Raw genomic sequence first — 23864 nt, forward strand, 5'->3', positions numbered from 1 at the left:
GCTGCAACATTACCTCTCAGCTCCTAAACTAGCTTCAATATCAAATTTTCACTTTCTCCCAATGCCTTCTGAGCCTTAATTGTCTCAAATATATTCAGCTACTTGGCCTTTGCATCCCTCTGTGGTAGAGAATCCCATAGGTTTATTGGTCTCCAAGTGAAGAAATTCCTTCTCAACTCAGTCCTAAATATTTACCCTATGATCTGTGATCCCTAGTTTTAAACATCTTGGCTAGGAGAAAATTCCTCCCTTTATCCTCAGAACTTTGCATGTTTGAATGTGATCTCCTCTCGTTCTTCTAAATTCTAATGAATACAAGCCTTGTCAATCCAATCATTTCTCACACAACTGTTCAGCCATCCCAGAACTATTTCCTCTATGGTAAGTATATCTTGTCCTGGTTACAGACACCAAAACTACACACAGTACTCCAAATGTAATTGCTGTGATTATTCTCTTACAGAGGTGGTCAATATACTTAATTGCTTCTTGTACTTGCATCCTTACTTATTGTAATTTGTGATACAGAGATCCTCCTGTATCAATATTTCCCAATCTATCAGCATAACCTACTTCTGTTTTCCCCCCACCAAAGTAAATAATGTTCCATTTATCCATCTTATAATGCATCTACAATAAAATTTCCCACTCGTTCAACATGTCCAAATCACCTTGAAGATCCTTTACATCCTCCTCACAACCCCAGCAAGTTTCCTGTCAATGGCAAATGTAGAAATGTTACATTCAGGCTCCTCACTAAAAATCAGACATTTATTGTGCATCAGGCTCCACACTTTAGTCCCAGAAGTCACTTGGAATTAAAAGTGATTTGCTTCCTCTCTGGTTTGTGGTTTCTTACCTGGATGGTGAAGTTAAAGTAGGAAAAATAAGCTCCTCCACAGACAAGGGAGGAGGTCCTAGAAGGAAAAGCAGATGTATTGTATCGGAGGTGGTGCACTTACTACATTACTCTCTCAGGGCTTTTGTGTACTCCCAATGCATGCCCAATGCCACCCACTTCTTCTTCACTTTGAGAAATCATGGATGGAGATCCTCAGCAGTCAGAGTGGGGATGTGACACTAATTCATGGAGGCTTTGAAGCTTTCATTCTGTTTGCCTGTTGATCTCTTCCCATAACAGAGCTTGGAATCGAAGGTCTGGTTCAGTAGTCTGTTTGGCATTCATACTTTACAGAGTTAACGGAGATTGATTACAGTCTCAACGTTGAAGATGTTGGCCCAAGAGAGAGCTACGATATTGGTTCATTGGCAATTAATGAATCTCAATGATTGCTTGGGTAGGTGGTATGTCAACAGTGGCTTGAGATGCTTGCTGTCAATCAAACAGGTATCAGAAGCACACAACCTGAAGGGATCACTACTGCTTGGTACACCATGAAATTTGTACCAGGTCCAGAGAGTTAATTTTCAAACACCCTGTTTCTCGTTTGACCAAATGCTGCTCTGACACATTGAAATCAGTAATGAATTTCTTCCTCTTCATCTGCCTTTGCCAAGAGATAGTTCGGAGATATGGAAATGGACCATAGTTTCCAACATCTCACCATCAACACTTACTTAGCTAAGACGGTATGGTGCAGAGGCTACGACCGTAGAGAATCTTGATTTTTGAATATTAATAGTAAAGTCCATCCTTTCATAAGCTTCAGCTAATGCCTCAATGATATCTTTGAGCTCAGCCCCGAATGCACACATGCAAGCATGGCTAAAGCACTGCAGCCTGACCAATGAGATTTGGATGACTTTAATTCTTAAGTATAGTCCCCACAGTTGAACACTTTACAATTAGTTCTTGAGATCAACTTTGCAAAAAGTGGGCTGGAGGTGAAGTGCAACATTGTGTCAAATAGATCAAGACTGGTACTAAAATGTCACTCCCTGCCACCACCTAAAAGGCCAATTTATTTCTACTATCTCCTTCTTGCATGTCAACCAATCTTTAGTGCAAATCACTACATTATCCCCAGTCCAATGCGCTGTTACATTTCATGCTAAAACTTTTACGTGAGCTTTATCAAAGACCTTCCGAAGATTTGTATTGCATCCCCAGGTTATCCCTTATCAATTCAACCAGAAAAACTCCAGGAGACTTGTCAATTGCCATTTCCGTTTCATGAATCTATGTTGACTTTGTCTAATCCTGTTGATATTTTCTAAGTATCTTGTTATATCCTTTAAAATAGATTCTAGTATTTTCAGGCTGATTTGTCTGCATTTCCTTGTTTTCTTGCTACCTCCTTTTCCAAAGGCGTACAGGTTAGGGTCAGTAAGTTGTGGGCATGCTATGCTGACACCAAAAGCATGATGACACTTGGTAGTTGTCTCATCACATACTCGGACTGTCCTGGCCACTGATGCAAATGATGAAAAACTCTATTTTTCGATGTACATGTGACAAAGCTAATCTTTCAAAAAATCTTTTCCCCCAAACTGACCTTACAGTTGTCCAATCTGTGGGGAACAATCCATAATCTATAATGTGTTTATTGGTCCATAATCTGTGTCCCTCATACTGAATAATGTAAATGGGCCAATTACCAATGTTACCATGTATCCAGAATAGCTTCAATCCAATTTGTGATTATTTAATTGATTCATTTATTGACATACAGAGCAGAACAGATCCTTCCAGCCCTTTGAGCCATGCCACCCAGCAACCCCTGATTTAACCCTATCCTAACCTCAGGTCAATGTACAATGATCAATTAACCTACCAAATGGCATGTCTTTGGACTGTGGAAGGAAACTCGCGTGGTTGCGGGGAGAACGTACAAGCTCCTTACGGACAGTGATGGGCATTGAACCGGGGTCGTTGGCGCCATGTCACCCAATAGTGCTCAACTATTTCTGGGAGTTCAGGATCACAAGATCCTTTGCAGGAAAAAAAAGGGGGAAGGTAATATCTGCTGAGCTGCATGGAACCCAAGGCCAGACGCTGCAATCACATGCTTGCACGTCTCACAGCTCCAGCGATCCACACTCGACCCTGACCTCGAGTGCTGTCCGCGTGGAGTTTGCAGTGACCAAGTGGGTTTCCACCGTCTGCTCTGCTTTCTTCCCATATCCCAAAAACGTGGGCTGGAAGGTTAATTGGTCAGAGTAAATTGCCTCTGGTGTACAGGTGAGTGGTCAAGCCTGAGGAGGGAAGTGAGGACAATAAAATAGGTTCAGTGTAGGATAAGTGCACAAACGGGTGTTGGATTGTTAGTGTGGACTCCTGGGCTGAAGGCCATTTCTTTACTGCATCTCTCCATTTCAATGTCTACAATTAATTCACAGTTAATCTACTACTCCAGTAAATTCCAATGCAGGTACGAATAAACCTGAACCTAATGCCAACTATGCGTATCTGCTTTAGGAATGATGATTGGATACAATTGGTGATAACCATGCTGTTCATTGGCTAGATGGTGAGCGATGTGTGGGGTTGGGGGGAAGAAGAGAGGGTTCATGCTTCGCTGCTGCTTGTGCATGGGAGAAGCTTTGGGGTTCTAACGTTATTTTTCTGTCATTCATTCTTTGGGGTTTTCTGTTACATGGATGTCTGTGAAGAGCAAGAATTTCAGGTTGTATACTATATACATTCTCCGATATTAAATGGAACCTTGAGCCATTGATTGGATTTAAGTTAGCCTGTGTCTCTAACGGAGGGGGGGGGGAGTGTACATTACAATTGCCTGAGTATTGATAGTTACTTCATAAGTAAATTTGGTTCAGGAAACAAAGTTATGTCACAATGTAAGAGTAAACAGGTTCTGAAGTTATTTAAGTTGAGCGATGAACCAGAGGACACAAGGTGAAGTGGCTTCCATGTCCCATGTCCCCAGCAGCCAAGAGGCTCTCCGGTCACCGCCAAAATGCAAAAAAAACAGTTAGCCATTGAAGTCAACATCAAGGATCAAGTCCAGACAACCCAGATGCAATTGGGCATGAAGTGCAAAGATCTAAATTATCAAGATTGGCAGATCAATCCTCAAAAGTCATATCCAACCAACAGTAACACTCTTCTCTATATACTGCACTCCCATCAGTCATAGTCAATGTACCAGTCAGGATTCATGCCTCTCATTCAGGAACTCCACAGATGCATGCCTTATACCCTCACGTTTCAACTTGCTAACTATTAAACTATGAGAGCCACATTACCCTATCAGCTATCGTCAGTATGGAACTCACTGGCAATTACTTTTCTTTTGCAGAAACATGGGAAACAGGGTAGGGCAGGTAGCAGGAGCAGACAAGAATGGGGAGGCTATGCCTTCATGCCTTAATCTTTCATGAGGAAATGGCCGTTATTGGCCTATAGCCAATAGCAAGGTTGGGACTGAAAGATGGTGGCATTCTCATACCCAATCTGCACCCTTGTGTTATGCTTTCTCCTGAAACAAAGCCTTTCAGTCTGCACAGTGAGCTACATTCTTTCCCTTCTCCTGGTGCACCAAACAACCTTCACTCTGCTCCATTCATCTTTCAGATATCCAAGAACTGGTGTGGACAGGCAGTCTGGGAGCAGCAGTGGGGCAGTGATGGTTAAGACATACCACTAGTCAAGGTCATAGTTCAAGCCACCAGCTCAGTCACTGAGATGCTCAGAGGCAGGGCAAGCATATGGTTATGTACCAAGCATCAGTGATGATGCAAAGGATTTGGACAACACAAACCACTGTTTTGCTGAAGAATAGGATGAGAGCTGCAATGTGCCAGGTAAAGTAGAAACACCAGAAACAGTCAGCATGTCAGACAGTGTCAGATGGAAGAGAAGCAGAAATAACTTTGAGGGCAACAGCAAGTGTCAGGAAGGGAAAGACCATGCATTCCTCCCAAGACTTCCAGTTAGTGAGCTTTCATCAGAACTGGAAAAGTGAGAAGACAAACATGTTCCAAGAAATTAACCAGTGATGAATTTTTGTCTCAGACTTCCAGCATCTGTATTATTTCTTCTGATTGATTACTGTGGAAGGTTGAAAGATATGCAAATTGAAATGCTTTGTGTATTACATGCAACGGGGTTTGCTGTCTGCCACAACTGTTCAGCAATCTCTCTTCCAACAGATCATTAAGCTTGCACCTCCTAAGCATAGAACACAATACTCAGGAACAATGCAGCCTCTTCCCCTTTCTGCTGCTTGCCATCACCTACAGCCAGCAGGGCTGCATCCGGACAGTGCTGGATGCTGCCAACGCTCTAGGCCCAGAACTGTCTTCTCCCAATATTGTTGAACCTCAGGAATCCTCCACCCGCCACACTGTGGTTACCAAGGCAACACCGCAGAGAAGCAATAGTAAGAGGAAAGTGCTAAAGGTAACCAACCATTTGAATAAATGGTTTGTGAAAGCATGATGGTGTAACTTAATTATAAGTATTGTTCTTATATTTCTTTTGTGCATGTTACTTTGGTATAATGGCCAAGTTACAGGCTCAACAATAGTCTGTAAGCATGCAAGATGTGTCACTGGTGGTGAATGGAGAAAGGGGTCTGTTTACTGATATCACACTCAATTTGAGACAGTCCAGCAAAACTCTCTACATTAGCTCCTCCATGTGCTCTAGGCCTCAACTATTGCGTACAAAAGTGGGTGCACCATATACTCTGCCATCAGCAATCCTGAACCAAAGTCCTGGAGGTATGTTCAAGAACAGTTCAGATGACAGGAACAATTCTGTTCCAGCAAGGCATAGACTGCTACACTAGAACTTGGGTGGTCAGCAAGCCTTTCACTGGCCAGGTGTGATGGGAAAGGCAGTAGAGTCAAATAACCCTAAACACCCAACAAGTATCCCTTGGACCATGGCTCAAGCACTTTCGGATGTAGAACCTTACTGAAGACTGAAGGCATCACCTCTGCTGCTGTGTATCAGATTGCCTGGCTGTCCTTGTCTGATCACACGCTAGCTGGACAGTCAAGTGAATGAAATCCCTTTTGGTACTGGGATAGACCAGATCTACCATGCTGTACCCAGAAAGTAACATGCATGCAGTCAATGGCACTCTGTGCAATGGAGAAGTTTCCAAATCACAGTAAACCCACAGGCTTACTCCACTTACTCATCTCCAGCAAGAGATGAGTTTGTTTGTTGGTGGAATCTTTGTTGGGAGAGGTCCCTTAAAGAGTTTTTGCTATTCTATCACCTCCCTCTAGTGGTCGGATGACTTTCAAAATAAAATGCCTTCCCACATAGAAAAACACATGGTGAAAACTGCTGAGCTGTATTTTTTTTTATTTACATAGAGCTTGCTAACAGTAAACAATGCTGTTCTGATAACTGGTGACATGAATGACACTTTATCCAGGATGATTACAGAAGCAAGTGCTGCTTGCCTTTCATGGGATTCTAGGCTTTACCAAGACTCAATTGGATTTCATTGATTCCATCCTTTACACATTGAGGCACTCTACAACTCCAGATAGCCATAACAGGCACTTATTTTCAATCTATGAAATATGGAAAGAATATGTGGAAAGAATATGTGGAAAGAACACTTTTTCACTGCAAGGGAGTTCATTATTTACTTTGCTTGCATTTGTGGATACTCCTGCATACAAGTTCTGGCAGGATCTACCCAAACCAGGAGGCAAGGCATTTAAAGAATTAGTTAAGCTTGCTAAACATCTACAGTACAACAATATGGGTGTCAGAGTTAGCATCGGATATGCCTCTTGGAAACTTCTTGGCAGATTGAGGCAGGCTCTATAAATATGGTACAAATTTGAAGGAGATGTTCCAAGATGGCTTATTTATGGGATCCAAAATTTGCTTCTGTGAGAAAGGTTGCTTGGTGAGAAGAAAGTGAATTTGGGCCAGGTACCTGATATATCCAGACATTGGAAACAGTGGTTAAACATGTGCAAGATTCACAACATCACCCTGAGAAAGTATGGAGTGTGAACTTCGCTCTGTAGCACCTGCAGAAAAAGAAGAACTATTTGAAGAAGGGTTATTCATGAAACAGCGTGTGATGTCAAGGTAATGAGTTGTAAATCAAAGTTACTTTTGTCATATTGTCTTTGAAAAGAGTACCTAGATGACTGCCCTTACACAACACTAAATGAAGAAACTTTTCAAATATCTCAATTGCCAATATGACAAGTGGCATAAAAGTTCATTGCCACAGTCAACTAGACAGCCACTGGAAACGTAGTCCTTCTGCTCTGAGGTTAGTGTGGCTGCAGTAGGTGAGAATCCAGTGATGTGCAGATGCATCAAATGTTGCTCCTTAATGAATTTTATTCAGGCGTATTGCTCCCTGAACAGACTTCTGCTGAGAACCCTTCTTCCCCTCCTCCTCTTCCAGTCTTTGATCTCTGTCCTACCACAGAAAGTAGTTGAAGCCAAATTGTTAAATATATCCAAGCAGGAATTAGATACTGTTCTTAGGGCTTGGGGAATCAAGGGGTCTGGGGAAAAAGCTGGAACAGCTTAACAAATTTGAATGATCAGCCTTAATCGTAGCAAATGGTGGAGCAGGCTGCAAGTGCCAAATAGCCTGCTCCTGTTCTTGTTTTCTATGTATACCTCTATGTATTTCTTCATTGATGTCTATCAATGCTCCCTTGTCTGAGATCAACTAGTCTGTGTGGAAGTCTTGAAGTAAGGAAAAACTCATTCAGCATCTGGCACTCTACTCCCTATGGACCTTTGCAGTAAAATACAGAAAGTGGCAAATAATCGCAGAATTGTCGCAACAGTCAGAAGAAATCACCCAGCAACTAACCTTGCGTTAGCTGATGATCCCTTTGGTGGGTGTCCTTCCTGCCGCTGAATGAGTGCTTACACTGAGAAAGGACAAAGTGTTGAGTTACAAAACGTTAACACTGGTCAATGTCATGATCCGCTTGCGCTGTATTTATCCACCAGCCATTTAGTATGCATGCAAGCTAACATGTCTGCTAATATGGCATCCTGCACAATCTGCCCTCTGAATGCAGGCTAGTTGCAAATATTTTGGGGATCTGTAGGGTACCAGTGAGCAGAAAAAGAGATAGTAACCATAACAATTGCTCAGACTAAGAGTCCAGAAAAAAAAACATACTAAGATTGCTTTAGGAAGTCAGTTATTTTGCGTATTCAGTTAACACATGCATTCTGGACAATCGTTCTTACTCTGCAACAGCAGCAAAATTAATGGTGCATTTAGTACCTTTCAAATGTACCCTGGGCGCTTGAAAAAATATTCCACCACATAAAATGCAGATGTTACGCGTTTGCCAAAAGGGAGGGCATATCCCAGAGAGATACGAAAATTCAGATAACAATCCACAGCAAACAGTGTTTGTATCATTACCATGAATCAAAACATCTCATAGGATAATGTGAATATCCTGAGACATAACTTAGCAATAGTTAGGTTCCTGCAAATTTAAATGTAACGATTTTCTCCACCTTTGCTGCAAATGCTGCACAAAGGTATTTTGATCAATCTTATTCCCAAAGGGTGATGTAATGAAGCATAGGCATGTCCAGGAGTTAATGTGAACTGATAGCGAAGGCTATGCTCTCTGTAATTAAAATAGACCACAGCAAGTGTATACTAGAAACATTCTAATTGCATATTTAAAGGCTATTCAACCTGCTGAATCCATGCTGATTCCAAGCAGAGCAGTCCCAATCACTCTCATCTTATTTCCCTGTAACTCTGCATCTTTATTTTCTCTCATATGCCCTTTCTGTATTCTTTTGCAACTTACTGGGGGCAATATACAGAAGGCAATTAAGCTATCAGCACCTCTTTAGGGTTGGGGGGGCAGGGGAGCTGTAAAACCTGGAAGAAACCCACAGGGAAAACAAAGAACTCCACACAGACAGTACCAGAGATCAAGATCGCGTCTAGATCCCTGGAGCAGAGCTGAACCACAATTCTTCACGGTAGCATTATCATTTGCACAATATCAGAGGCACGTACAGTGTGTGAATAAAATCTATGTGAACCACAGCTTTAAACATCTCCGATCTCGCAACAGCTTTTAGAAACACGATACACACTGTATTCAATGGTGGAAGTGTACTACAAGAAAAATAACGCAGGGATATAAAATTAACTCAGAGCATGTGGTAGCATTTTTAATTCCTACTGTAATGGTTTTGCCAACTTCAATCAACACAACCTAAAGTGCAAGTAAGGAACAAAAAAAATAAAAGTGACCTAAAATGAGTTTATGGTTCCAACTTCTGATTGCACTTTCAAAACAAATCTTTCATGTTTTCTTTCCCTAAATGGATGTAGTAAGATCCAGTGTCTAAAATACTAGCATGTATCAGCTCACAGATATGTCACTCCCACTCAATAATCTCAATAATGGATTAGCTAAGCACCTATAAGAACTTGTAAGGTTAGTTTTAAAAAGTACAATTGGCAATAAACCCTGTTATTTTATGAAATTGTGGCAACAACTTTGAACATTTTAGGGCTGGCATTGTTTTCAAAGTAATATTTACAAACAGTTACAATGTACAAGAAAGGAATAAAAATCACAAGATAACACCCCCCTCCCCCATCAATAACAGTCCTCTACTAATACTGAACAAGTTATATAAAGACATGACAAAGATTGATTGTTGTGTGGGTCTAACCCATGGAATCCCATATGTAATCATTAATGCCATGTGTTGCTCTAGGTGACAGGCATATAAGTGAGTGGGAAAGGGAAGTCTGCCAGTCAATGCAATTAGTTTCTGCAGGAAGAAGGACATGCCCAGGCCAGACTGGAATTTTCCTCCATCAATTGTTCAGTTACAATCCACTTCGCTCTTCACTGTCAACTTGAAAGCTTTGTATTAATCGTGTGCACCATCTCTTTTGGTGGGAACTTTAAATCAAGAAAGTTTTGTTTTCTTCAGCTGGCTCCAGTTTTTTCCCTGCTGCAGAACCAGTGCCCTCCTGGATGCAATGGAGGAGGATACAATCTGAATGGTGGGTAAATTACCAGATAAAGAGGCCTAAATCTGAACAGCACAGGATTTTGTTTCCTTGCAGTGGCTGGTAAATCGCTGTACCAGAGGGGTTCTGGAGGACAGAACGTTGTAGGTACAGTACTGTGCAAAGGTCTTAGCACATATATACAGTACAGTATAGCTAGGATGCCCAAGACTTTTGCACAGTACTGCAGTTGTCAACGCGGAGTAGAGACGGAGTTCGTATATCTAACAGAAGCGAAGGATGTTGGGAATGGTGAGGGTGGAGCACTGCGGGAGGGGGTGGGACAAGTGGCAGCAGAGAAGGAGTGCTAGGAGTGGGGGTGGGGTGAGGAGTGGCATGGGTGAAAACGCACCCAGCCCTTAGACACTAGGCAAGGGCATTTGATTCCAAACAATTGGTTTATTGATCATTACAGAATGTCGTTCTGGTGCTTCCCACTCCCTCCCCACTCGCAACCACGATTCCCCTCACCGTGCCCCCTTCCCACTCTCAGTCCACAATAGAGACCCATATCAGTATCAGGTTTATCATTAATCACAGATGTCATGATTTTTTTTGTGGCAGCAGTATAAGGCAATACATAAAATTAATACAGTTCTGTGTTTAAGTCTTAGGAATCCTAGCTATATATATGTGTCTAATTCTTTTGCACAGCATTGTATTTAAAGTTCAAAGTATATTTATTATCAAAGTACATATATGTCACTATACACAAGATTCATTTTCTTCTGGGCATAGTCAATAAATCCAACAACAATAAGAGAATCAATAAATGACCACACCAACAGGGCGGCAACCATTGTGCAAACAACAAACTGTGCAAATAATAATAATAATAAACAGATAAGCAATAAATACCCAGAACATGTGATAAAGTGTCCTTGAAAGTGAGTCCATAGGTTGTGGGAACAGTTGAGTGATGGGGGCAAGTGAAGTTATCTCCTCTGCTTTGAGCCTGATGATTGAGGGGTAATAACTGTTCCTGAACCCGGTGGTGTGAGTCCTGTACCTTCTTCCTGATGGCAGCAGTGAAAAGAGAGCATGACCTAGGTGGTGGGGGTCCCTTAAGATGGATGCTGCTTTCCTGCAACAACACTCCGTGTAGATGTACTCAATGGAGGGAGGGCTTTACCTGTGATGGACTGGGCTGTATCCACTATTTTTTGTAGGATTTTCCATTCAAGAGCATTGGTGTCTCCATGCTAGGTTGTGATGCAGCCAGTCAATATACTCTCCACCACACATCTGTGGAAGTTTGTCACAGTATTAGTTGTAATGCCAAATCTTCTCAAACTTCTAAGGAAATAGAGGCGCTGGCATGCTCCCTTTATAATTGCACTTATGTGCTGGGCCCAGGACAGGTCTTCGGAGATGTTAACACTGAGGAAAGAGGAGGTGGTCAACTTTCTTGAAAGCTTGGGTAATTTAAGCTTATGGTGAACCATCACAGAAGAATTGAGTGCTGGGACAGACTAGTTAGTGTCATATTGAATAGCAGGGCAGACTAGAAGGCCAGTGACTATCCATGCACCTGTTTCCTTAAGAGGATTGAGGGGTTTCCAACCTAGGCTGCATGGAACCCTCAGTTAATGAGAGGGGTCCATGGCATAAAAAAGGTTGGGAACTCCTGTGAAATTAGGTCCTGATGCATCGACTTTAAGATTCCAGATAGAAATGGTGCTTTGAACAATGGATGTACACCTAAGTTGTGAAAATGGGAGTACCTGTAGTGGCTTATTGGCTAAAATATAATGGCATGGATACATTTCCTTTCAATAATCTGATGGAAATTTTATTTCTTACTTAATACGAGAAAAACATCACTTTATTGATACTGCACAGCAAGATCATAATTTTAAGCTTTACATCTTATTGTATACAACATATAGGATGACTTGTATGTATATCTTGAGCACCTTTCTCTCCCTTGGTAGGGATATTGCAGATGCAAAGGGCTGTTAATGAATAATTTGAATTACTTATTCATGAAACATATATACCCACCCCAGTGTTTTCTGAACTTTAAACAGTACAAGTTTTGCTGTATTCAGAAATCACACAGAATTCTAATTAGCTCTTTAATAAAATGTTTCCACCATCAGCAATTTTAACAGAAAAATGCAGAAGTCATCATTGGCTATTTTGAAGCACATTAATAGTTGAAAGATTAGCTGTTGGGAAGAGTCAAATCTCTTAGAGGATATGGTTAAGTCTATTAAAAGGCAATATGAATTAACATTTCTTATGGCCATTTAGAATGATGGATTAGCTAAATCACTCATATTAATAAGTGCTAAGATGAGATATCTTAATTTACTGTATAGTACAGTAAAATATTTACAATATAAAGTTCTGGGCATACATGCAACCATTAGAACACCAAAGGCACATTTTCAAACAGTTCCAAACAATATTCATCAAAAAATTTGGACAATTTGATTCCAGAGAAGATTTTTATATTTATATTTCTTTTTAAGGAGGAGGGTATTCCACCTTTCTAGACCATACCAGCAAACAAAATAATCTTACCTATCTTTTTTTCCTCATTTATTTTTTCATACAGCTGACTTCCTCCCCCCCCCGCCCCATACTTGTCCATTAACACCCGCTGATTTCCTCAAACACCTGTACTAATGGCAGGATAGATGTTTTTGAGACGTGGAAGGAAAGTGCAGCACCCAGGGAAACAAAAACAGTCACCGGCGAACCTGCAGACTCCATAAACTGTATAAGAGACCTAAACTGACAAGGGGTCCTAAGAACTCCAAGACAATCACTGTATCTGCAGTGTCATTGTGGTAGCCCTTTGGAATTTTAAGAGTGAATTTCACTCCAAAGATGACATGGAGAGGACATATTTAATGAAATGTCCGTTTGTGTCATGTACCTATGTATGTCATATAGAGAACCAGGTGTCAATTCCTCACTTCAATTTAATCTGATGCTGAGACAACATTCTTTGAAGAGAGCAGATTTACTGCATATGAAAAGTCAATGCTCTGCTATTCTTAGTTGTTAATAGAGAATAACTGTTAAGAAGAAAACTGTCACAGGCAAACTGTTACAAGGAGTTAACATTGTGGTGAAAGGTATTAAGATTGTTAGTTAATGATTGGTCATATTGTAGAAGGGAGAAATTGTCCTCATTCCGACACAGTTCTGGTGTATTTCCTTAAACGCAAGATATACTTTGCTTCCATAGTTAAGGATGATCATTAAAGGTGACCATATGCACAAAAGAATCTGGCATGCTCTGTCATTGGGCAGAAGGAAGGAAAGAGTGTTGACAGCCACTGTATCCAGCTAAAAACTACCTGGATGTCCTCACTCTTTTTAACTACCTGATCATTATGCAGCCAGGGCAACCTAATGGGAAAAAAATCTCCAACATCATATTTACTGTTTAGTCATGGATAAATTCAAATGTAAATAAAGTTGCCAGACTTTAAAAAAAAAGAACAAAATGATGCCCAAATTCCATAACAATAGACCCCAGAATGCAGGAGCCTCATTCAGATAATGTCTGTATACCATCTGGACTAGCTGCTCTTGGCCATGTTGTAACAATTTTAAAGTAATCACCATACAGACCAGACACAAAGTTCCATAAAGAATGACTAAAAGTCTTGCCTTTTTATGATTTCTAACAATAGAGACATTCAATCCATCATAATGTATGTAACTCTTCTCAGTGTTTACGCAAGTTTCCATTTCACTGCAGATACTTGGAGAATGAATAGAGTTCCATAAGCAAAGCTGTCTACATAACAAACTTCAAAAGAAAAGATGGGCAAACTGAAATATTTAACCCTTTTAAACAACTAATACACTTAAGTATACTATAAATCTCTGACTCTGGTATGGAATGTCATGCACTCTCACTTCTGAGATGGTTTTTTGTCAGGAACATGTCAGGAGTTGCACGGTCTCTGTAGCTTTACACTGCATATTTCACCCAGTCTACTGGTGAGGATCCCATGCCTCTTTGTGCAGTACCTTATCATAATCAATTTCAGTTGCCAGAGAAAGACAGTAATTTTCTTGCACTTCACTAGTTCACAGGAGACGTAGTTAAGCCATAAACGTGGATAAAAGAGCAAATGGTACCAAGACTGAGTCCCTTTAGAATTGAGATGATTGCATGATGACCTTCAGTTGCAGCACTGAGGTGATCGTTACCCCAGTTGGAGTAATTGAATGTCTTAGACGGGCAGCTCCAAACTTGAGCCCCTGTGAAGACCAGCCACTCATTTAAACTCATTGATGGCACCTCGGAGAAGTACCCCTGCCACTGGTGAGAACTCAACGGTGATAATTTACTCACTCATTTTCTACTGGATTTGGTGCCTCTGGCTACACCACTGTAGAGGCAGTTTTTCAGTACTGATTAATTCATGAACGAGGCATTAAATTCTAGCACTTTTGTAGTCCGTTGGGACTGAAATTCTAAAAAAAAATGCAGTTCATACAATTTTGAAAATTCATTCCAGACCCTCCATGTGTGTGATGCACATATGATTGAAGATGCTCAGATGTGTGGGGTGATGACAAGTGCTTGTGCAATGGAGGCCTGCGAACAGCATGGCTCCATCACACAGGAACACCCCCAACTAGAAAGTTGAGGCCTGCGTTAGCATTAATTGGAGAGTTCCAGCTGTACACCGATCTGCTGGCAGAAAGACCCTCTAAGTATTTTGTGTGGCATTCATTTCTCCCGTTTGCTGTTGATGTCATGATGCCCCCATTTATGTCCTCCTCATCACAGGTTCCAGCCCAGCTGCTCATATTACCATTCCCCTCATCAACTTTCTTTCCTCCCATTGTGACATCTCTTGACCTTGTCCCCATGAACTACTTATGTTGGCCCAGTCCTTGTCATCTTCTTACAGTCATTGCTCAGACCCAGTGGTATGTGGCTCACCTGATTTCTGTGCTTTTCTTTGTAAATTTCTTAAAGAGCTTGACGGATGCAGAGAGGGTGTTTATGGAGAGGAATCTATGACTAGGCAAAGAAATTCAAAATAAGAGCAAAGTTGTTTAGGACTGAGATGAGGGACAATGTTTGGGGCTACCAGTGCAGAGTTTCCACGTTCTCCCTATAACTCAGTTTCCCTAGGCCCTCTGCTTTTCCTTCTGCATGCCAATAACCTACTGGTTGGCAGGTTAATTAAACACTAAAAGTTTAATAAGTAGGTGGAAGAAGCAGAAGAGAACCTTCTGAGAGAGAATAGGTTACTGTTAAGTAAGTAGAGGCAGCCGGTGCAGACTACACTGGGCCAACATGGTAGTATAGTGGTTAGCACAATGCTTTACAGTAAAGGCAAGCCGGGTTCAATTTCCTCCACTACCTGTAAGGCATTTGTACCTCCCCCCCCCGTGACCGTATGTGATTCTTCTAGGTGCTCCTGTTTCCTTACACAGTCCAAAGATATACCAGCTGGTAGGATAATTGATCATTGTGAATTGTCCTGTGATTAGTCTAGGATTAAGTTGGGGGATTGCTCGGTGGCGTGACTCAAAGTGCTGGAAGGGCCTATTCCGCGCCTTATATCAATAAAATAAAAATAAAAATCAACTGGCCTCCTCTCCATATTATTAAAAAACACAAGAGCAAATTTCTTCACTCAGAGTGGTGAATCTTTGGAATTCTCTACCCTGGAGGCACTGGAGACTTGGATGTTGTGTTCATTCAAGGCACTGATCAATAGATGTCCAGACAGTAAGGGAATCACGAGACATAGGCACAGCGTAGAAAAATGGAGTTAAGGGAGTAGATCAGCCGTGATCTTAAAGAACAGCACAGCAGGCTTGAAGGGCCCAAAGGCCTACTTCTATATCTTCTTACACTTAACCAGAGAAGAAAGCTCTCTCTGCACATGCCCAATTCAAGGCCAAATCTGTCACTCAGAATGCCTTGAATATTCATGACAGGGCACTGTATGCCAGAAAGGAACCAGCTTCCATGCTGTGTGCCTTTAACATGACTTTCAAGCCGACAGAGAATTCCTGGGCCACTTTGCCTTGGGGTAGGTTAAATGGGGTGTGCCCATGTGGGAGAGTGTGTGCACATTATATAAGGCAAACAGAAATGTGACTTATAAACATGAGCTGCTCTGCAGATGCTGGAAATCCAAAGCAACACACACAAAATGCTGGAGGAACTCAGCAGGTCAAGCAACATCTACGGAATCGAATAAACAGTCGACGATTCAGGCCAAGACCCTTTATCAGGACCGGATAGGAAGGGGAAAGACGCCAGAATAAAAAGGTTGGGAAAGGGGAAGGAGGATAGCTAGAAGCTGATAGGTGAAGCTGGGAGGGTAGGAAAGGTAAAGGCCTGGAGAGGAAGGAATCGAAGAGGAGAGGATAGGAGAGTGGAGAAAGAGAAGGCGGAGGGGACCTAGTTTCTTGTTTTGATTTCGCTTTGCAGATTTAAGTATTCACATATTATCAGACACCAGCCAGATAAATACAAACTAACAGGATTCTAATACAATGCCAGCACTCGATAGAAGGAAAGATGTAATAGTTAATACAGAGTAGCTGTTTTCATGCTTGGAATGAGAGTCATGATGTTCCACCTCCACTCCGGGCCACTTTGAATGCATGGGCAAGTTTCCATTACTGACCTACCTCTCAGATTGGTTGCCAACTTTGCCTGGAGTTTTCGTTAGACGTGAAGTGTCTCTTCCAACTGCCATACCCATCATCATATGTACTGCCCATTGCATTTTATATATAAAAATATTGGAAAATCTTCAATAAAAATTTTATTTCAAACTTTTAACGATGTTTTCCTTGTTTTTTTTTTTTTAAACAGCAATGTCCAAAAGATTAATCCTCAATGAATCTGGTGCAAACCTAGAGGGTTGGCAGCCCTGTCCAAGTATCAATAAATCAGTAGGGAACAAGGTTTACTGGCTGCTGCTGATGAACAGAAGCCAGGAACCATACAGCCTGAAGAAAGAGTATTTATCAAAGATTGAGCGGTTGTCTGGAATATCTTCAGCCTGGCCCCGATCTACAGCTGCCCTGACACCAGCTATTGGATTAGAGTTCTTCAAGTGCCTTGGCACTAGGGGCAGAGATAAGTTGACTTAAAAATAATGAATGCCAGGAAATTCAGGGTGTGCACTGAGGTGAATCTAGATGTGGCCTTTTCACCATGCCTGAGGATTGCCACAATGAACGATCCCTCCCACTCTTGAACCTATAGACCTATCGAGGCAATACAAAGGAATTTCAATATATTCACACTCACTGCAAAAACAGGAGATGAATAACATTACGACCAATGTTACTGAAGTGTTGCCACATCCCAGCCAATATTGCAAACACATTTTACAACAATTATTGCATCATTTCCCATTATATTGATTGATGTATTTGTGCTTTCAGAACAAGATAGTTCTCAAGAGGAAACCTTAAGTGCACATAATGGGTTTGAACTGCTTACACTGTAAACATATATCCAATTTTAAATTTAAATATGTGCCGCAAAAATTAAATTTGGAGTACAGTTTGTAATACAAAGCAAACTATATGTATACTATGAAATATCAGTGCAGGGATGAGAAACTCTTTCAGATACATAAAAGTAATGACTAATAAATAGAACATAATAACTCCAGTAGTTAGTGGTAATTTAAAAAAAAATACAATTCAGCTTTGTAAACACTTGATAACAACTGGAAGAAACCTTGGCCTTGGCTTATAAACTACTTAAAAATACTGCAGCAACTTGACATCTAAACCACTGCATTGTACAGACATTCACCTGCAGCATGTTCTTTTTTTAAAAAATGGAAGGCTAGAGAGGTTAGAGTGGCCAATTAATTTTCTGCAATAGATTTTCAGATTAAAGAAGCTGAGTTCTGAACACAAGCAATGCGTTACAATTTTCAGCATTCCACAAATTTGGGATAATTTTGATGGCAACCTCAATTCACATAGTAACAGTAAGTGAGTTTAAAGGGTGTAAATTGGGATGTAAAGAACTTCATCAAAAGTTAATGCTTTCATCTAAAGCTCTGTTAAAAGAGTTTTTTTTTGTATATTAACCCCAGTTAGGGAGATCACTCATTTGGTATTAAATGGCAAGTCAAATCATAAACACAACAAAGTCTGCAGATGCTGGAAATCCAAAGCAACACATACAAAATGAAGGAGGAACTCAGCAGGCCCGGCAGCATCCATGGAAAAGAATGGATAGCTGACATTTCAGGCTGAGACAATTCTTCAGATGGTTAGTTATTTTAACTTTCTTTGCAATAGCTTTGGAATACACACTTACATAAAATTTGGTACAATGGCAGGAAACTAAGTATTCAGAGTAAATTCAAACTCTGAAAATTGAAATTCACAGCAAAAAAAATATTCAAACCACAAATCTGACATTACTCAGTATTAAGGAAACATGTAAAATAAGCACTTATAGAATAGTTAGTCAATTCCCCCTCCTCCCATGATTGAGTTATTAAAAACAAAGGGTATAATCTTAAATTCTGAGGTAGGAGATTAAAGGGTATATTAAGGATAAGTTTTCACTCCACATGGTTTACTTCTGGAACATTCTTCCAGAAGAGGTCGTGGAATCAGATACAAATACTATGTTTAAAATGCATTTCATAAACACATAACTAAGCAAAGCAAAGAAGGACATGGTCTTAATGCAAGCAAATGCGATGAGAATAGAAGGGGTTGAATGTGGCGGGCCGAAGGGCCTGTTTCTCTTCTGACTATGCCAATGAAAAACAGGCATAACATCTATTGTATCTGGTTTTAACATACTTTATATCACACTATAACAGCTCCTGTTATGCATAAAAAGTTTGCAGGAATTCACTGGAGCATTGGTAGGCACAGTTTACACCTCTGATCTAGCTTAAACCTCTAACCAATTCAGAGACACAAATGTCTTTGAACAGAAAACTACCAGATACTACATGACGTGTGCTTGTGCGGCCTCAAGTCATTGCAGGTCACAGAACCTAAGCTGAGATACTGAATCAAAAAGGCCACAGTCTGACTGGTTAAAGGAATGGAAGAAACATCACCAAGACGTTGTTAAAAAAAAATCACTGTAGTGTAACCACATCTATAAGGCAGGTTTGAGGAGATTTATGGGTGTGCTGGGTCTTTATGTTTCTAACACTGCAGTCAAAATGTGCTCTATTACATCGCCCATATTACCTTAAGTACAAAATCACCTTAAAGAATGCCTAATGGAACCAGCTTGGGTAGATGGAGAGTTAAAATATCTGGAAATATTTGGAGGTATATGTTCATAAGCCACCACAAGAATTATTACGTGCATTTCCGCAACCCACTATACATTCTTGAGAGTGCAGACATTATTTCTTCTCATTCCTATTTAGGCTAAGTTCATCTAGGTAAAAATTCATTCATTTATTGACTCTGGTTTTAAGAAAGTTTTATGTCGATACATTTGACTGTTACTGCCTTGAGTTATAACTGGAGCAAGGTACCCCAGTTGATAAAAGTTAAATCAATGTTACAAAACAAGGGAGCATAACTTTTCCTCAGATATATACGCATCAAACTTTACCATGCATTATGTGATTTGCCACGGTAAATAGTGGCCTGGGGTACACAGCCAAGGAAATCTAGGTCACTGACAAGAACAATCAGGGTGGCTACTTTACAAAGACGGTCATATGGACTTGTGAGTAACAAGGAGAATCAAACAGGCAAGGAAACCTGTAAATGCACATTTGATGATTACTTTAAGAAATAATCTTCAAGGTTAGGATTAGACATTCAAAATAAATTATCAATTCCCATAACAAGTGTTATCCCAATAGACAAGGAATACAATTGATTTATGAATTACATCCTGTATTCTAAAATTTTAAATCAATTTATGTATTCCTTTTTTTAATGTATTCATTATAAAATATGGAATTGTAGTCAATGGATGTAGGCTCATAATCATATAATTTTAAAGTATTTCAAAATCATGTTTTTCCTCTTCTTGTGATACTATGTCCCTTCGCTAAGACGATATATAAATTACCAAGTGTTTTTTTTCCTACTTATCTGAATAATCTTCAAATTGCAAAGAGTTTGTGCCTGAAAGTGAGACCTACAGGGAAACTCAACTGATGCTAAATTATGTGTAGCATGCTGGGAGTGCTCTCTATTTAGTTTCATATGTATTCACTTTCTTGTACAGAATTTTGCTTCTTGTTACTGAATTTCAATTTCAGTGCAAATGTCACTTTTGTAGATAATTGGCTTTTTATTCACAGCTCATGTTTAAAACTACACAAAATATTCTATCCTTTCTTAAAGCCCATGATCCTTTTTAAAGTAACTTTGATCATGGTTCAAACTACAGTCTATAGCCAGCCTCAATCATCAGCTACCCTGTTAGCCTTTGCTTTTCAGCCATTTAGCAGTTAATACACTAGATAAAGCATAGTGGGGTTTGAGGAAATCAGATAGACGTGAGGAAGCATTTTATTTGTAGTCCATTAAAATGAGTGTGATAAAGGGCATTTTGGAATCATGATTTCAACAAAAAGTCATTTTCTGGCATTAAAGATTTTCAACATTTGAGAAAATATTCTATCGAGAAAGAATAGCATCCTAATTGTTTTATTGAGTTTTGAAATGATACAAGTCTATAAATGTGAAATTTCTTGCTATTTAATCCATGTTACTGCAGCCTATGTAAGGGAGCATTCTAACAGACTGCTCCAGTTTCATCATTTTCTAACATGCTAATTGGCAAGTATGCAGTAAAGAGATACCAGTATAGAAGCCTACAGAAATACACTCCACAATGTATTAAAGGGATTAACTGAGAGCAACTCTCGCCATCAATTTCTGCAAAAATGCCTGGGTATAAAGTAGACAATATCATTTAATAAGATTCAGCCACGGGACTTCTTACACCTAAACTTTCGAAAACAAATTCACATCTGTAATAGCACGTTTTGGCCTAGCTGAGATCCATTTATTTAAGTAAGACCGTAAAACTATGCATATTAAATTAAATAAGACCTGCAGGTAGAACAGATGCAACTGTTTTGACTGAACAGATGGCGGTTCAAAGTTGCGCGTAAAAAAGGTTTAACACTTTTAGCTCGACCTGCATTTTTTTCATAACTAAAAAGGCAAGGCGACTTTTAAGAGGTTTTTTTCCCCCTCAACGCAATTAAAACTTGAGCTGCCAGCCAAAAGTTAATCTCTCTGAATCCAACACCTTAAGCGCGTAACGACAGTTAAGCGTGGAGTCGGACTGGTTAATCTGCTGTATTTTATTGGAGTTAATGGTTATGATTCTGAAAGGAAATCTTTACCCGATCACGAGATGGAGGGAAAATGGCGATAACTATCAAAAGGAGCAAATAAATGTTCAAGGCACGTGATGGAAGTCTTAAATAACCCCACACTATCAAACCCACTGTGCATCCTATAGAAGTGGCAACGTGCAAGTCAGCAAGTTGTCACCTGCGTTTTGTACAGTAGCGTGTTGCTGCCACTATAAAGGTTTAAAAGCAACTGCCTAGTAAGAGGCAATCACACTGTGGCAGCGCTGTGGTCACAATGAAGAGTAGTAAATGGGAAAAACATGTTACTACACAGCACATCAGAAAGTTAGCTGGGAGCTATGTGCTGATTAATATCAGATCCCTCTTCCCAGACTCTTGATGATCTTGTCACATCTGGCTGACAAATCCTTACAAGCTCATCCAAAGCCAGAAACAGCGCTTCGTGCTGCAGGACAGGCTCACGGTTAACAGCAGCAAGCGCATTCTGATGCGCTATCATGAAACTAATGAAGCTGGCTGCTCCGGCAAGCCGCGAAAAAAAAAAATACACATACACAAAGAAACAACATCTTGCCCCAAAGGCCTTCCGCACATATGAAGGCAGGACAAACAGTTAACTTGCTGCGTTTGAGCAGAGACACACAGCCCCAAAGAAAACCCTGTACTGGTACATAATACCAACCCAAAGTCTACACCGATTCCAATTGCTGACTTATTAGCAACAATTATTATCTTTGCATTTTAATTAAGCAGGCAATTCACTTCACACGCGCACACACAGCGGGCTCCCCTACCCAGACAGCTAATGTTTAATGGTCAGCCGTCCTATTTAAGTTATCTTCGGCAAGAATCAATTTAACGTAATGTTCTTTTCGAAAGCTAGCAAGCACTTCGCCCGCAACTTCCAGTGCTCCCCGGCGCTGTTACAACCCACTTCTCACAAACAGAGTTCCAGTAGATTACTTACCTCCGACATTGTCAGCGACGATCAATCCCCTCACCTACCAAGCAGTTTCCCATACCGCGCTGATTTAAAGAGATTTGCATCAGTTCTGCCGGTCTGTACAAGTAGCCAGCGACGTGTCCTTCTGGTGTCTCAACCTCAGTTTTGTTTCTTTTTCCCCCCTCTCCGATACCTCACGGGATGGAATGAGATCCTCCCACTCGGTACACTCTGGAGTTGGGAGGCAGGATCTCCTGCTCACCTCCAGAACAAACTCTCACCTCTCTGCCCCAGCCTGGCGTGTTCTGAGCATGTCCCTCGAGTCGTAGGGCAGTCCCTCTGCAGCTGCCTGAAACGGGGCATGACACTCATCTTTCACAGAGATTTGATCAAAAAGAATCGCAGAGGCTCTTGGCTGCCTCGACATCCCACGAAATCCAGTCAGAACAAATTGTACCTCAGCTCTGTCTGCAGAATGACATATCAATGTAGCTATTTTCTGCTTTCTTTTTCAGAGAAACTGGCCCGTCCGCTGAAGCAGATACACACTCAATTTAGTTTGCAATCTGCCGCCAACGTTGAAAGAACTTTTTTTACGTAATGTGCCTTTTTTTCATTAATTAGGATGTCTTAAGGAAAAGAAGTTTAATACTTAAAAAGCACAAGCGCAAGAAGGAAAACTACACTTCTCTCTATATATGAGAAATTCTCATCAGCCGCTCACTGAATTATGTAAAGTACATTTGATGTACTCCAAGGATTAGCGGATCCTTTCTGTGTTGACTGGGCACAGTGAAATATTTACAGCCCATTTGTGACTCAGGTGAACGTTTTAATGAGCATTAATGTCAACCTCAATGCAACGATGGTCACCAGCAGAAAGTCTGCATAGCGCCCACCTCAACAACTATTTCAGTTTTACTGACCTGGCTGAGCATGTCAGAGGGGGAAAAAAATCCTGACAGTTCTGTGCAAATACTTCTCTGTTCAGACTACTGTATCAAATAGCAAAACGGTCAGTTACTTTTGGCTTTGGGAAAACCATGCCAAGAGAGCGCACACTAAGCAGGAGACTTTCGCAGATGTTTTGTTTGCAGACCGTAACCATTCCTAGATCTAATCTGGTAGTTAGGTGAAAGGGCAATGGAGAGGAAGGACTCTTCATTTGAAGTTTCAGAATTGCAACGCTTTTTCATTGTCCGGTGAGTTAATCTCTGGCATTTTAAGGGCAGTCCGTGTGAACACCTCGGCTCGCTCACAGCGTGGGAGACACCTTCACTCAAAGCTCCTTTAATTCAACCAGATCACCAAGAAATGAGCAGTCTCAAGCAAGAGAAGAATCTGGGAATCTGAGCAAATGCTGGAGGAACTCAGCAGGCCAGGCAGCATCGACTGAAAAAAGTGCAGTCGACCCCTCGGCAGGACAAGAAAGACGCAGTCTTACAATTCTGGGGCAAATTTCAGATTTGCTGTTATATTGTGGGCAGGAGTAGTTCCCTTACCCAAGGGAGGATATGCTTACATTACAAAGGAGTACTGCAGAGGTTCACCATCCTTGTTCCTGAGATGGCATTGAAGAAGAGATTAACCAGACTGGGATAAATAATACATCTAGAATTTGGATTTTTGAAGCATGACAGTTGATCTCATTAAAGCATGACTTGATAGGGATAATTTGGAGTG

At 40.7% G+C, this 23864-nt stretch overlaps 1 protein-coding gene across 1 annotated transcript in view; it reads right to left on the minus strand.

The window, feature by feature from the left end:
- bnc1 (basonuclin zinc finger protein 1) overlaps window positions 1-22696 on the minus strand; it is a 104874-nt gene extending 82178 nt beyond the window's left edge. Inside the window, exon 1 of the mRNA XM_072278314.1 lies at window positions 22206-22696. Within this exon, the coding sequence (XP_072134415.1) occupies window positions 22206-22214 (9 nt within the window). The 5' untranslated portion in view covers window positions 22215-22696. The remainder of the gene's footprint in view (window positions 1-22205) is intronic.
- Window positions 22697-23864: the final 1168 nt, after the last annotated feature.

Source organism: Mobula birostris, chromosome 14 (genome assembly GCF_030028105.1).
Source record: "Mobula birostris isolate sMobBir1 chromosome 14, sMobBir1.hap1, whole genome shotgun sequence".
In the NCBI taxonomy this organism is placed as follows: domain Eukaryota; kingdom Metazoa; phylum Chordata; class Chondrichthyes; order Myliobatiformes; family Myliobatidae; genus Mobula; species Mobula birostris.